Consider the following 13,711-nt stretch of genomic DNA (forward strand, 5'->3'; position numbering starts at 1 on the left):
CCGAGTGAATCCATGTCCTTGGGACCCAAGGACCCAGCATCAAGCAAGACATGCCAATTGTTCTGCTGTGCCAGTGCCATCCACTGGTATGAATACTTGGACCCGGTGACCCTCGACTGAACAGGGAACACAAATAGCCCAACTGCAGAATCTTTCTTCCTCCTTTTTTTTTGTTGGAGATTTGCTTTCTCAGCTCCATGGAGCAGAGTTTCAGGTCGGCCATTTGAACCAATCACTGTAAATCTTTGCACCTTTCTCTTTTGCACTCTGAACCATACAATTAACAGCCTGATTCTCGTAATCGAACATGGTCAATAACTTCTTGTTCGTCTGGAAAGAGTATGATTCGGCCAGCAATTTAATGGCAGAACCTCAACTGACAGTGCATACACGGCTATACTCATTTTCTCAGGGATGTTCAAGGGGCTGTTTGCTATCGTTCTTAAAAAACGTTTCTATTGTTTTTTTGTTTTATTGAAACAGAAAAATGCAAAAAACTGTTTGGTACGCCGAGGCTGTGTTTCAGTTTTTATAAAAAAAAAAAAGCAGAAAATGAGTCAAAAGTCGGAACTCCAAAAGCGAGTTCCGACTATGACGTTTCGTTTCAAAATCCCTAATTTGGAACTATCGTTCCTGATAGTTGGAGCGGGAGGAGTATCTGCAGGTAACTTTTCTCTCTTCTTCTCTCTTTTTCTCCTTTGTTCGCCTTCTTCTTTCTTCTTCTCTCTTCTTCTCCCTTGTTCGCACTTTTGATTTTTTTTTTCCCCAAAAAAATTTGGAAACTCGATCGAAAAAAAAAAAAAAACCAAAACAACTAAAAAAATGGAGCTGGTTCCCGAAGCATTACATTACCGATTAAATTTGTGTATCTGCTCTGATTATTCTTTAGGTCTCTGTACCTACTTTTGCCGATTGAAATTGAGTTGATTTTGTTGTAGATAGAGCTTTGTTGAAGATCTTGGAGGAAGAATTCTTGGGACCTCCTATGAATGTAAATCATAGCCCCCCCTCCTTTTTTTGATTTGTTATGGTATTAATGGAACTCGAATTTTTGCGATAATACAGGTGGTGGTTGAACTGCTTCTAGGTTTAGTTTTCTATATGTTTGCGGCATTAATTGTGCCTGGAGAATTCCTATCCATACTTCTTGATTCGGATGAGAACATGTTGGTTTTGAACCCATTTCTTTCAAGTTGGTCGTACCTTATTTTACTTGATTAGTCAATTTATGGGGAAGAAGGAAACAGAAAGAGTTGAGGATAAAACTGAATCACTTGCTCAGCTTTCATTCATATTAAATGTGAACAAGAGTTTAGGTATGAAGACTTAATCGTCAATCTCCGAGTTGAATGCAGTGGTCTTTGGGATTGGCAATTTTGTCAGCTGAATGTCTTGCTTGTTGTCTGCTTGAAATTCATTTTCTGCATCCAGTGTTATTTTTGGGAGGTAGAGAGATTATGAAACATGCATTTGTTATTTGATGCATTTTCTGTCAATATGAGCTATTTAGTGCTTAGCCTTATAACGGCACATTCGTTTCATGGTAGAAGTTGAGTTATTTCTGGACAATGTAAATTTGACTCAATATCACCAACCAAGAGAATAATGCAAAGCCAAATTTATGAGAATGGGAGAAGCAAAGAAACCCTTGTTGCTAAAATAGTTGTCATTGGAGTTAGAAAGATAGTTTTTTGTGTCTAATAGTATGGGACTCCATCCAATTGAAGAGGAAAAAGTATGGGAAGTAAGAATTGTTGGAACTAAGGCATACAATAAGCAATTCATGATGAAGAGCAAACATGATTTAATTTTTTCCCTGGCTTTCATTGTTTACAGAGACTAGTGTGTTCACAATTTTTATTTATTTATTTCTATTTTCTTTTCCTTTTGGTGCAGGGTTGTGCATATCCTAATAATTACTACATTTGTCAAAATATTAAAATAGAGATTTGAAGTTGTTTTTGGATTAGTATCATCTAGGAGTTGGCTTTTAGATGCGCTGGATTAGCTGAGGGGGGGTGAATGGGGCCTTTGTTTGGAAATTTTCAGACTATTTTGATGGTTATGCTATTATTTCTTGTTTGGATGATTTTGGTTTCAATGATCCTAATCACATCTATTATTTGATATAGGCTGATGACCGTGGATGTGGTATGTTTGTATGGTTGAAAGATGAACCACATATTTCTACCATACAATATACATTAGGTTCAGAAAGCTCAACATCAACAGCATTCACACCACCATCCATTTCGAACGAGTACATGAAAGGATATCTAGAAGGGACACTTAAAGGATTAGAAGACCAAACAAATAAGATGAAAGACATCCTCAATGCATTCAAGTCTTTAGACTTGGACAAAAAGTAAAAATTTGGGAAATTATGTAATTCATAATTAACTTGGGCAAGGTAGTCTTAATTATATACTTTATTTGTCATTGTGAAACCATTTTTTTTTTTTATTTAGTATGTAATGCTTGATTGTCCCAAAGGATTATTAATTTATAATAGTATTTTGGCATTTATTTTTGTAATTATTGACTTAAAAAAAAAAACGTTTCTGAAACAAGCATTACTAAACGGCTGAACTGTCATTTTTCTGTTCTGAAACTGTTCCAGAAATCGATTCATCAGACATCCTTAATTCGTTAAAAAACGATGTTTTGACACATAAACTGAAATTTTCGTTTTTGACACGAAACGGAGTTTCTGGAATAGAAACGATACCAAACAGAGCCCAAGTAATCTCTATAGAGTCTTAAGAAGAGACAACTTTTTGAAAAATCATATTAAGTGGATCAAAGACAAGAACTACATGAAAAATGGGTTTCTTATATGGAAGAACATAAAATTTAATGGTAACCATTGACAATCTTCACTGGGGGAAGCAAAAATGCAGACCCCTTATCAACCAAAATCATTTGGATATGGAGGCCTTTATAATGGAGGATTGATTGAGGCCCTTTTTTTAAGCTGGTAATGTTACACCCGGGTCCAAAATCCCAACCAAATATAAACTTTTGGACATAGGTAATGCAACCCAGGTGACAACCACTAGTATTTTGTGGATTTGCCCTAGCTTTAATAGTAAAATGCACCAAGGGGTGGGGCTCACATACTAGAAACACCTTAGAAAGGGTCCGTTCAACTTAAATATCTATTTCCATACAAAGGGACCAATTTGGCTTTCATCAATGAAAACCTCCAGTGACTTATACCGGTCAAAATTAGGTTATTTGGCTATGGGGCTCGACCCCTCACACTCGAGTAACTCAAACTCAATTCCAATAGTTGGGACAACATATTAGGGAATAGATTAACGTATCTGGACACCCCGAGGTGGGCCCGTTAGTGTCAAATGATGAAATAACCCGATAATGAGTGAAAACCCATTTTTCTTCCAAACAACCCTTAGTTAACTTAAGTGACTATAAATAGAGACTCTTTTCCCATTTCTTTCATTCTTACCAAGTTAAAAGCAAGGGAAGGGAGAAAAGAGAAGAAGAAGAAGAAGAAGGAGAAGAGCAAGGGAGGAGCAAGGATTTTCCTACCAACTAAGGTAAGATGTTTTATCTCTACTCCTCTCCCCACACACACACATCTCTCTCTCCCTTTCATTTTCACTTTCTACTGAACTAGTGAAGAATCGCCCCAGCCAAATCTCCCTACCCACATGCCCTATGTACAAATTGGTTGGGGATTCGGTGTGGGGCACTAACTAGCATGTTTTGCTACTTACTTTTGGTGCATAAACCTCCTCCATTGGAAGCCCCATCAAAAAACCCCCCAATTTGAGCAACACAAAATCTAGAAATAAGGAAATTTACTAAAACCCACTTTTCCACTTCTCAAAACTACAAATTGGGTGAGGGGTTTAGTGTAAGAGACCTATCCTAGCAAAATTGATGGATCAATTTGAGTTTATGAACCCTCCCTAGTGAAATTCCCAATTTTGGTAACTAAACCCTAGAAATGATAGGTTTTGCCCAAACCCTCTATACCCCACCATTCAAACTCGAAATTGGATTGTGAAAATGAAATTATATACATGTATAGTGGATTGGGATGACCATATAAGCCATTGGTGGTCACCATATACACCCTCCATCGAAATCCCCAAATTTAACTTAATCGCGACTAGAACTTTGGGGAATTTGGATGTATTGTGTAAACCTATCTTAATAAAACCATTAATTACACTTAATCTAAGCTAATTGAGGTGGGCGAACATCCCCCCATATAAATTAGCCCTATAGTCATAAAACCCTATGTTGAGAATAATTTCAAAGAAAAGAGAAATATGAAATGAAGCTAGAACATGTGCCTCTATGGGTGATTTATTTCTTAAAATTCTTATGTATCTTAGGGGTAGAACCAAGTGGTGACAAGACACGGTGCGAGGCCATCGGTTGTCCGTCATCACCTAGGACTTGAGGTGAGTGGATTTGTGTGATTTGTTTTATGAAATGTTATGTTATGATGCATATGTGGATGAGTATGTTAATTGCATATTATAAACTTATTACTTGTGTTGGATGTGGATATTGCATAATGATATGAATTGTGAATGGAGTGTGTGTGCTGTGGAGATTGGGGTGCAGGGTAGTCGAAAGTTGATTCCAGCACTGCACGCCCATGGTGTGTGAGTGTGGGGTACAGGGTAGTCGAAGGTTGGTTTCGACACTGTATGGCCACGGGTAAGGGTGTTAATCGATTTGTTTTCAGTTTAAACGATGCGGATCAATTCGGTTCACATTTATTTGATTAAAACCATAACCGCACCATTTACTAAACGGTTCCACTTTCTGAAACCATGACCGTTTAGTAAACGGTTTCGGTTTCGATTTATTCTATACGATTTGTAAAACGGTTCACAATCGGTTTGTTATAACTTGTAACCATCTCCAAACTGAAGATCATAAGCTTATCAAAAAATAATTGGCAACCACAAATAAGAGATTCTATATTAACGATGGTATGTCTTAATTTGATAATCTAGTGTTATTTCTTTGCATGGCCCTTCTCAAACATTTAGAAGTAACATCATACAACATCCAAATCCAACCTTCTATAACATAAAATATTAAAATGACAGGTGGTTCAGCCAAAACACCCCATCTATGATAACATAATAATATAGTAACATATATGGATTACAAGTTCATGATCTAAAGCCTAAACTTGAACTGAATTGCAATAAATCATACCGAAGCAGGATGGACACTTAATTTAATTGTTAATTGTTATATGGATTACTACCCCTTCTTTATTTAATTGTTATACGGATTAATCGGATCGGTTTAAATGGTTTGATTTAAACAATTTCAATTCGATTTGAAACTAACGGGTTTCGCGGTTAAAACCAACCCGACCCGTTTAGCTAATCGGCCTGAAACTTGAAACCATAACAACACCATTTACTAAACGGTTTTACAGTTTCGGTGTAAATGGATCGGTTCAATTTCGATAAACGGTTTCGGTTACAAATTCACGTCCTTACCACGGGGTGTGTGAGTGTGATTATAATGTGGTGTGGCATGTTAGAATGCATTGGGCTAGGATAACTACCCTGATGCTAGAACCCTTGCCAATAGGGGTTTATGTATTGGTTAATCCTACCGTTCAATGGACCAAGGTTGGATATGATTTTCGGTGACCGAGGTGGGGGGTATCGGCATTGTGACAAACCATCACACGATGTTGGATTCGGTGATGAGGTATATTATGGAGGATTATTAATAGGGGCTTACCGAATACCGAAGAAACCATGTAGGGACCGGTATGCCCGTGACTCACAACTAGCTTGTATCCTTGGGGACTGATAATGTACATTCATGACTGGGGATACCACATAGGTTGCAATAGCACTAATGTCCATTATAGGCTTAGAGTCTGTTGATTAGGGTTGGTTGCTAATAATCCGGATCATGGCATTGCATTCATATAGGTTTAGTTGGACATTTTTAGAAAGCATTGGGCTAGGATAACTACCCCGGTGCTACAACACTTGCGAATAGGGGTTTATGTATTGGCTAATCCTACCATCCAACGGATCGAGGTTGGGGACGATTTTCGGTGACCGAGGTGGGGGGTACCCGCGTTGTGACAAACCATCACGCAATGTTGGATTCGGTAATGAAGTATATTATGGGGGATTATTAATAGGGGTTTATCGGGTATCGAAAAAACCATGTAGGGACTGGTATGCTCCTGACTCCGAACTAGCTTGTATTCTTGAGGATCGATAACGGACATTCGTGACTGGGGATATCACCTATGTTGTAGTAGCACTAATACCCATTATGGACTTAGAAATTGTTGCTTAAAACTGTTTGATAATAAATGGATCATGTCATTGTATTCATATAACTGCATTCATATTGATGTGGTTGGGCATGTATATTTATATTATTGCATTTTCTTGGATTGTTATGATTTCCTCTGTGTGTTACCCCTCACTGGGCTTCGTGGAAGCTCACCCCCGTTGTTGCCCCTTTTTTTAGATGTTGATTCAGGTAACCCTTCAAAAACTGTGATTGAGGATCCGACTCTCTACGGAGGTGCTCTCTGGGATGAGGAACTGGTTGCACACGAGAATGGATGCGTGTGCAATGACTGTGCATTTGGAGCACACTGAGGATGAGAGTATTATCTTCCTTTAGTTTTCTTTTGTACTTATCAGATATAGCCCTTGGGGCATAATTGTAATTGATATTTCGTTGCGAAAACATTTTGTTAAATATGATAAATACTATTAGACTCCACCAGTTATGTATATTTGACTCTTATTATTATCTTGTAATCTAGAATCATTTCATAATTCTTGCACTTAAAGTACTGCATCGTGGATCCTGGATGGATTGGGGATATGTGTGCGTATCCATGTCACTAGCCTTAAAGTGAATGGAGGCGAGGTGTGACAGGTAAGTCTTGATTTCTTGGATCTACCTAGTGCCAATGGTAGATACGTTCTTCTGATCAAGACGAAACTTGGACAAAGTCATTCGTGTGGGTGGATTTACTTCTAAGAATCTTTTTGTTAGGACTCTTATGTGGGCTTAACTGATATTGATTGACCCATTGGGTCAAAGAGAATAAGGACCACTCTAATTAGGAAACTTCTAGCCCTATTCTATTGTGGGAATGGAATAGGGTTTAGGAATTCTATTATATATAGAATACTGACGGTCCTTGCAGCTATTACTTTTCATAATAATATTTGGGAGCACTGCTTTCTCACAAAGCTAGTGTAGAGACAGAGAGAAAATCCCATAGTAAGAGGCTGCAGAATATCTCAGTAGAAGGACCCATATTGCGTGGTTCTTCATCATAGTTCGTGGTACAAGCGTCAACCTTGATTTAGGAATTTTATTCACGATCAACGGGTATGTGATTGATTTCTTTCCATTATTCATTCTTGTATTCTATATACTATAGGTAATTCAAATGATTCTAGGATTTAGAATCACTAACAATTGGTATCAGAGCCAACACTATGGTGTTAGAATCAAAAAATTATGTAAAAAAAAAAAAAAGATTTGGGTTTTAGTTTATGAAAATCATTATTTTACTCTCATTTAAAGATCCCATATGGGAAAACTTTCTTCACGGAAGTTGTAGAGCACGAGAAGACGATCGCGACGGTATACCGCATGTCATCGAAAACCTCTGGACGTACCAGCACACGCCATCAGAAATCGGCTACCAGAGGAGAGAGAAAAAAAGTTTCAAAAAAAAAAAAACGGTGGCAAGTCATCGTTGGGTCAACTCGAAAACCCTATCGAGTTGACCCGGGATGCAGTGGGTCAACTCATGACCAACTCGGTCAAAGGTTGACCAGGTCGTTGACCCGAACTTTGACCTGGAACTAATTTGCCCGAACCTGTTGGATTGGATTGATTTTCATTCCTTAAAAAAAAAAAACAGTAACTTCAAATGGCTCGTACGGGCAAACGGTGAAGAATTTTTCACCCTGGTTTTTTGCGTTGAGTCCAATTTTTCGTGCTCTTCGTTTTGATATATTATGAGCCTAATTTTGATCAACTTTTATGATCTATTTTGTATAAGTTACAAGTATGGGTGTTTAATGATTCTTTATAATTTTCCTATTAATTGGAAGAAATGAAAGAAAATCAACTCATACATTACTTGCATATTAGAATATGAACTTGTTTATTCTTGGTAATGTAGTTCATGCTTTTGTTTATGAATATTTTTTTTATTCATGGTTAAACAATCCCACTTTTAGCTGCCGGAATGAATTTGTAGACTATTGCAGTAAGATTGGGTGGAATCCACCAAAGTGGTAAAGTTCAACCTTATTGTAATATAATACAAATCAAAGGTCTTCTTTGTTTGAAAAGACAAAGAATAATGGTTGGTAGCAAGGTTGCTAATGTTCACCCAAATGTGACATTATCAAAGAAAAGTTAAAGTTAAAGTTAAAGCAAGTAAAAAAAAAAAAATTGGGATTTCTCAACCTAGAAGATGCTGTCCATCCAAAGATGGCAGTACTTTTTTAAAGTTAGAAGAAGTCTCGCAGTAATAGCAGAAACTTGAGTGGACCATTATGTTTCAGACCCAAAGGTCAGAAATGTAGTTCCGGTTGACACTCATGAAGTAATTGATACTTGAGCATGTAATGTTTAATTTTGCTAATTGTTACATGCTTATTCTTTTACATATATGTCTGTATGTTGAATAGAATATTCTTTATTAAAATATTCAACAGGATGTCTTCTAGTTTTGGTGTACTTGATATTCCTAAGCTTACTGGGGATAATTTCAACAAATAGATGGAAGACTTAGAGGTCTACATGATTCTCAAGGACCTAGACATGTGTACTAGGACCACCAAACCAGTTGAACCTACTGCAACCAATACCCAAACTGAGAAATGGGATTATGACAAGTGGGTCACTGCAAATAGGAAGTCCTTGGCTGTAATTAAAAGTGCTTTGCCTGAATCTATCAAGGATAGTGTTGCTAAAAAGGATACTGCTTCTGAGTATTTGGCTGCTATAAAAGCTAAGTTTGATAGCTCTAAGAAATCACAGGCTCACGATCTCATGAGCCAATTGACTGGGGCTAGATTTGATGGAGTAGGAAGTGCTAGAGAGCATATACTGGAATTGATTTCCCTAGGAAACAAGATTAGAGGTACATGTATTAACTTTGATGATGACTTCGTGGTCACCATTGCCTTGAATTCTCTACCTGAGAGCTACAAGACTCTTAATACTACTTATAATACATTGAAGGATAAATGGGTTCTTGATGAATTGATCATTGTGGTAACTCAGGAAGAGGGAACAATTAATAGGAGCAAAGTTGAAAGTGCCAATCTTACTCAAGGTAAGACTTCATCATCTATGGGACCTAACAAAGGGATCAAGAAGTTCTTTAAGAAAGGAAAATTCACTCAATTTAAAGGAGGGAAAAACAAGAAGGGAAAGCAAAATTTCAAAGAATCTGGGGTACAAAAAGACATGATGGCATAGAGTGTTTTTGGTGCAAGGCCAAAGGACACATGAAGAAAGATTGTTTTAAGAGGAAGACTTACCTTGAGAAAAAGAAGGATGATGGTATGAATCTATCCTTAGTATGTTTTGAATCTTGCTTGATTAATGTACCAATTGATTCATGGTGGTTAGATTCTGCGTCATCTATTCACGTCACTCATTCCTTGCAGGGGTTCCTAAACAGGAGGGTGCCAAGCAAGGATGAAGTGACGGTGTTCGTGGGCAATGGAGCTAGAGTTGAAGTGGAAGCCATAGGAACTATTAGATTATTTTTTCATTCAGACTTATTTATTGCTTTGAAGGATGTTGTTTATGTTCCCTCTATGAGGAGGAATTTGGATTTCAGTTTCTAGACTTTGTTCAGATGGTTATTCTGTTAATTTTAATCAAGTTGGATTTTGTTTATTACATGATTCTATCTCTATTGGTAGTGGTACTCTTGTTGATGGGCTTTATAGACTGAATTGTAATTCTTCATGGGTTCTGAATGTGAGAGTGAAACGGTCTCTGATTGATGAGAAATCCTCCATGTTGTGGCATAGAAGGTTGGGTCATATTTCAATCAAGAGGATGAAAAGATTGGTAAAGGAAGGGATATTAAAAGATATTGATTTTCAGGACATGGAAACATGTATAGATTGCATTAAGGGAAAGATGACAATCTCCAGGAAAAAGGATGCTACTCGCAGCATTGAAGTATTAGACCTCATTCACACTGACATCTGTGGGCCTTTTACTGTCCCTACACTCACTGGGCACCGTTATTTCATAACTTTTATTGATGATTGGTCAAGATATGGGTATGTCTTCCTTATCAGTGAGAAATCTAGTGCTCTAGATGTTTTCAAGATTTTTAAAGCTGAAGTTGAACTTTTCCACTCCAAGAAGATCAAAGTGGTCAGATCCGACAGGGGTGGAGAATATTATGGGAGAAGTGGTGATTTTGAGCAGTTGCTTGGTCCTTTTGCAAAATTCTTGCAAGAACATGGGATAGCTCCTCAATATTCCATGCCTGGAACACCTCAGCAGAATGGAGTAGCTGAAAGAAGAAATCGTACTCTGAAAGACATGGTCCGTTCTATGGTGAGCAATACCACCTTACCAGAATCCTTATGGGGAGAGGCACTTAAAACTGCTGTTTACCTTCTCAATAGAGTGCCAAGCAAATCTGTGAATAAGACTCCTTATGAACTCTGGAGTAGCAGAATACCTACCCTTAGACACTTGCGAGTGTGGGGATGTCAAGCAGAAGCCAAAGTCTTTAACTCTCAAGAAAAAGTTTTTGACTCAAGGACTACAAGTTGCTATTTTGTGGGATACTCAGAGAGGTCTAAAGGGTATAGATTCTATTGTCCTGGTCCAGGACACAAAATTGTAGAGACCACTCATGCTAGATTTGTTGAATGCAATGAAGAGTCTAGAACTCCTCGTAATTTCTCTTTTGAAGAAGGGGAGTATGACACTCCTGAGATAGCACCTGTTGAGTTGAGAAATTCACTTATTGATCTCAATCCCATCCTGTCTGATGATACAGTCACTCAAACTCCAATTGAATATGATTTGCAAGTTGGGACAGATATTGCTATTGCAGACCCACTTTCACCTCCTGATACCGCTAATATTGGTAGGCTTCCACCTGAACCTATAAGGAGGTCTACTAGAGTGCACAAGCCTTCTCTGCACTCTGATTATGTTTCTTATTTGAATGAGTGTGAGTTTGACATAGGACAAGGAGAAGACCCTCTTACTTTTCTTCAAGCAGTTAATCATAAGCATTCAGACAAATGGGTAGAAGCAATGAAGGAAGAGCTGTTATCCATTAGCAACAATGGAGTATGGGAATTAGTGCAAATTCCAAAGGATTGTAAGGCTATTGCATCTAAGTGGGTTTTCAAAACCAAGACAGATTCTCAAGGTAGAGTAGAACGCTACAAAGCTAGACTCGTGGCAAAGGGTTTTACTCAGCGAGAGGGGATAGATTACAAGGAAACCTTCTCACCTGTCTCATCAAAGGACTCATTCAGAATTATCATGGCCATTGTTGCCCATTTTGACCTAGAGTTACATCAGATGGATGTGAAAACAGCATTTCTGAATGGAGAGCTGTCAGAGAAGGTGTACATGAGACAACCTGAAGGTTTTGAGGAAAATGGTAAAGAGGACTTTGTTTGTATACTGAAAAAGTCTCTTTATGGGTTAAAGCAAGCATCTCGACAATGGTACTTAAAATTTGATCGAGTTGTGACTTCTTTTGGTTTTGTAGAGAATCCAATCGATCAATGCATATATCTGAAACTCAGTGGGAGTAGTTTCATCTTTCTTGTGCTCTATGTGGATGACATTCTGTTGGCTAGCAGCAACAAAACCTTATTGATGGAGACCAAGGGTTTTCTTTCAGAAAACTTTGAAATGAAGAACATGGGTGAAGCAAGTTATGTGCTTGGAATCGAGATTAGTCGTGATAGGCCGCGGGGGTTACTTGGGCTATCACAACAGGCATATCTTGATAAAGTTTTAAAGATGTTTAACATGTCTAAATGTTCTGGTGGTGAAGCACCCATCAGTAAAGGAGACAAGTTGAACAAGCAACAATGTCCAAAGAATGATATTGAGAGGAGCTCAATGAATGACAAGCCTTATGCCTCTGCCGTTGGAAGTTTGATGTATGCACAAGTTTGTACTCGCCCTGACATTGCCTTTGCAATTAGTGTACTTGGCAGGTTTCAATCTGATGCTGGTTTGGCTCATTGGACTGCAGCAAAAAAGGTCATGCGCTATTTACAGCGGACAAAGGACTTCAAGCTAGTGTTCAGTAAATCAGAAAAATTTGAAGTTGTGGGGTATTCTGACTCGGACTTCAGTGGGTGTACTGATGATAGAAAGTCTACCTCTGGATACATTTTTATATTGGGAGGAGGAGCTATTTCTTGGAAGAGTGCCAAACAAACTATTTTAGCTTCATCCACTATGCAAGCTGAGTTTGTGGCACTTTATGAAGCTACCAAGCAGGCAGTGTGGCTGAGGAATTTTATATCTGAACTGAAAGTTGTAGATTCCATCTCTAAGCCTTTGCATTTGTGGTGTGACAATATTTCTGCTGTTTTCTTTGCAAAGAATAACAAGAGATCTAGCAGCTCCAAACACATTGAGATTAAATATCTTGTGGTTCGCGAGAAGATCAATGCTGGGGAGATCGTTGTTGAGCATATTATTACTGAAGAGATGGTTGCTGATCCTTTGACCAAAGCTCTTCCAGTGGGAATTTTTAAGACTCATGTTTCTAACATGGGTGTGATGGAATCTTTTGATATGCTTGTTTAGTGGGAGTTTACTTATCCATAGTGGTATTGTAATAAGCATTATTTTGTTAGATCATACATTATGAGCACAATCTATATTGAGGATGTTTACTTTCCAGTATAGTGTTCATTTATATTCTCTCTCATCATATTGTTGTATGATTATTGTGGTTTACTTTGACATGTCACAGTTAATGGCGGTGTTTAGCCAAGTTTCGTGATTTATGGCGGTATTTAGCCTAAATCCATGGAGATGGTTATTAACTATAGGCTGTATGCCAAAGTGAGATATTAATACAAGAAAATGGCGGTTTGCCTAAGTATTGATTAATATCAAAGTTCTCTACCTGTGAGGTTTTCAATGTAGGTTGATCTTTAGATCAGGAACGGACCTATAAGGAAGGATATATCTTATGTGATCACAGTTATGATATAATTCCTTATATCTATGTTTCCAGGCGATTTGAATTGATAATTTTCTGTTGTCTGTAACATTAGATAGTTATATGCCGTATATTGAGGTGTATTTTCTACTATTGTTCAATAATGGAGATTATTGATTGGATCAAAGTTTGTTTTGAGTGGTATTCAATCTTGGGATTATTTGGCCAGATGTCAATGGGAAGACATCAGTATCAGTGTAGCCCAAGTGGGAGATTGTTAGGACTCTTATGTGGGCTTAACTGATATTGATTGACCCATTGGGCCCAAGAAAATAAGGACCACTCTAATTAGGAAACTTCTAGCCCTATTCTATTGTGGGAATGGAATAGGGTTTAGGAATTCTATTATATATAGAATACATGGTCCCTGCAGCTATTATTTTTTCATAATAATATTTAGGGAGCACTGCTTTCTCACAGAGCTAGTGTAGAGACAGAGAGAATATA

General features: G+C 37.8%; 1 protein-coding gene and 1 long non-coding RNA gene across 2 annotated transcripts; both read left to right on the plus strand.

Moving 5' to 3' along the window:
- Positions 1-386: 386 nt before the first annotated feature.
- On the plus strand, positions 387-2,447 carry LOC122087581. Its single transcript, XM_042656756.1, has 3 exons — positions 387-664; positions 939-991; positions 2,133-2,447. Exons 1-3 carry the CDS (start codon positions 415-417, stop codon positions 2,367-2,369), a joined length of 540 nt encoding a protein of 179 aa, XP_042512690.1. The 5' UTR covers positions 387-414; the 3' UTR covers positions 2,370-2,447.
- A 1,032-nt stretch (positions 2,448-3,479) lies between these two features.
- Positions 3,480-6,821, plus strand: LOC122086259. Its single transcript, XR_006142373.1, has 3 exons — positions 3,480-3,560; positions 4,368-4,436; positions 6,505-6,821. It is a non-coding gene; the product is annotated as an uncharacterized LOC122086259 (long non-coding RNA).
- Positions 6,822-13,711: the final 6,890 nt, after the last annotated feature.

The sequence above is a fragment of the Macadamia integrifolia genome, chromosome 8 (assembly GCF_013358625.1).
Source record: "Macadamia integrifolia cultivar HAES 741 chromosome 8, SCU_Mint_v3, whole genome shotgun sequence".
NCBI lineage: Eukaryota > Viridiplantae > Streptophyta > Magnoliopsida > Proteales > Proteaceae > Macadamia > Macadamia integrifolia.

Excerpts from the sequence above, each read along its gene's own strand:
- LOC122087581 (XM_042656756.1), top strand. The coding sequence starts at position 415 with ATGTTCAAGGGGCTGTTTGCTATCGTTCTTAAAAAACGTTTCTATTGT. Across the intron at positions 665-938 it reads AGCGGGAGGAGTATCTGCAG|ATAGAGCTTTGTTGAAGATC; the intron begins GTAACTTTTCTC and ends ATTTTGTTGTAG. Across the intron at positions 992-2,132 it reads TCTTGGGACCTCCTATGAAT|GCTGATGACCGTGGATGTGG; the intron begins GTAAATCATAGC and ends TATTTGATATAG.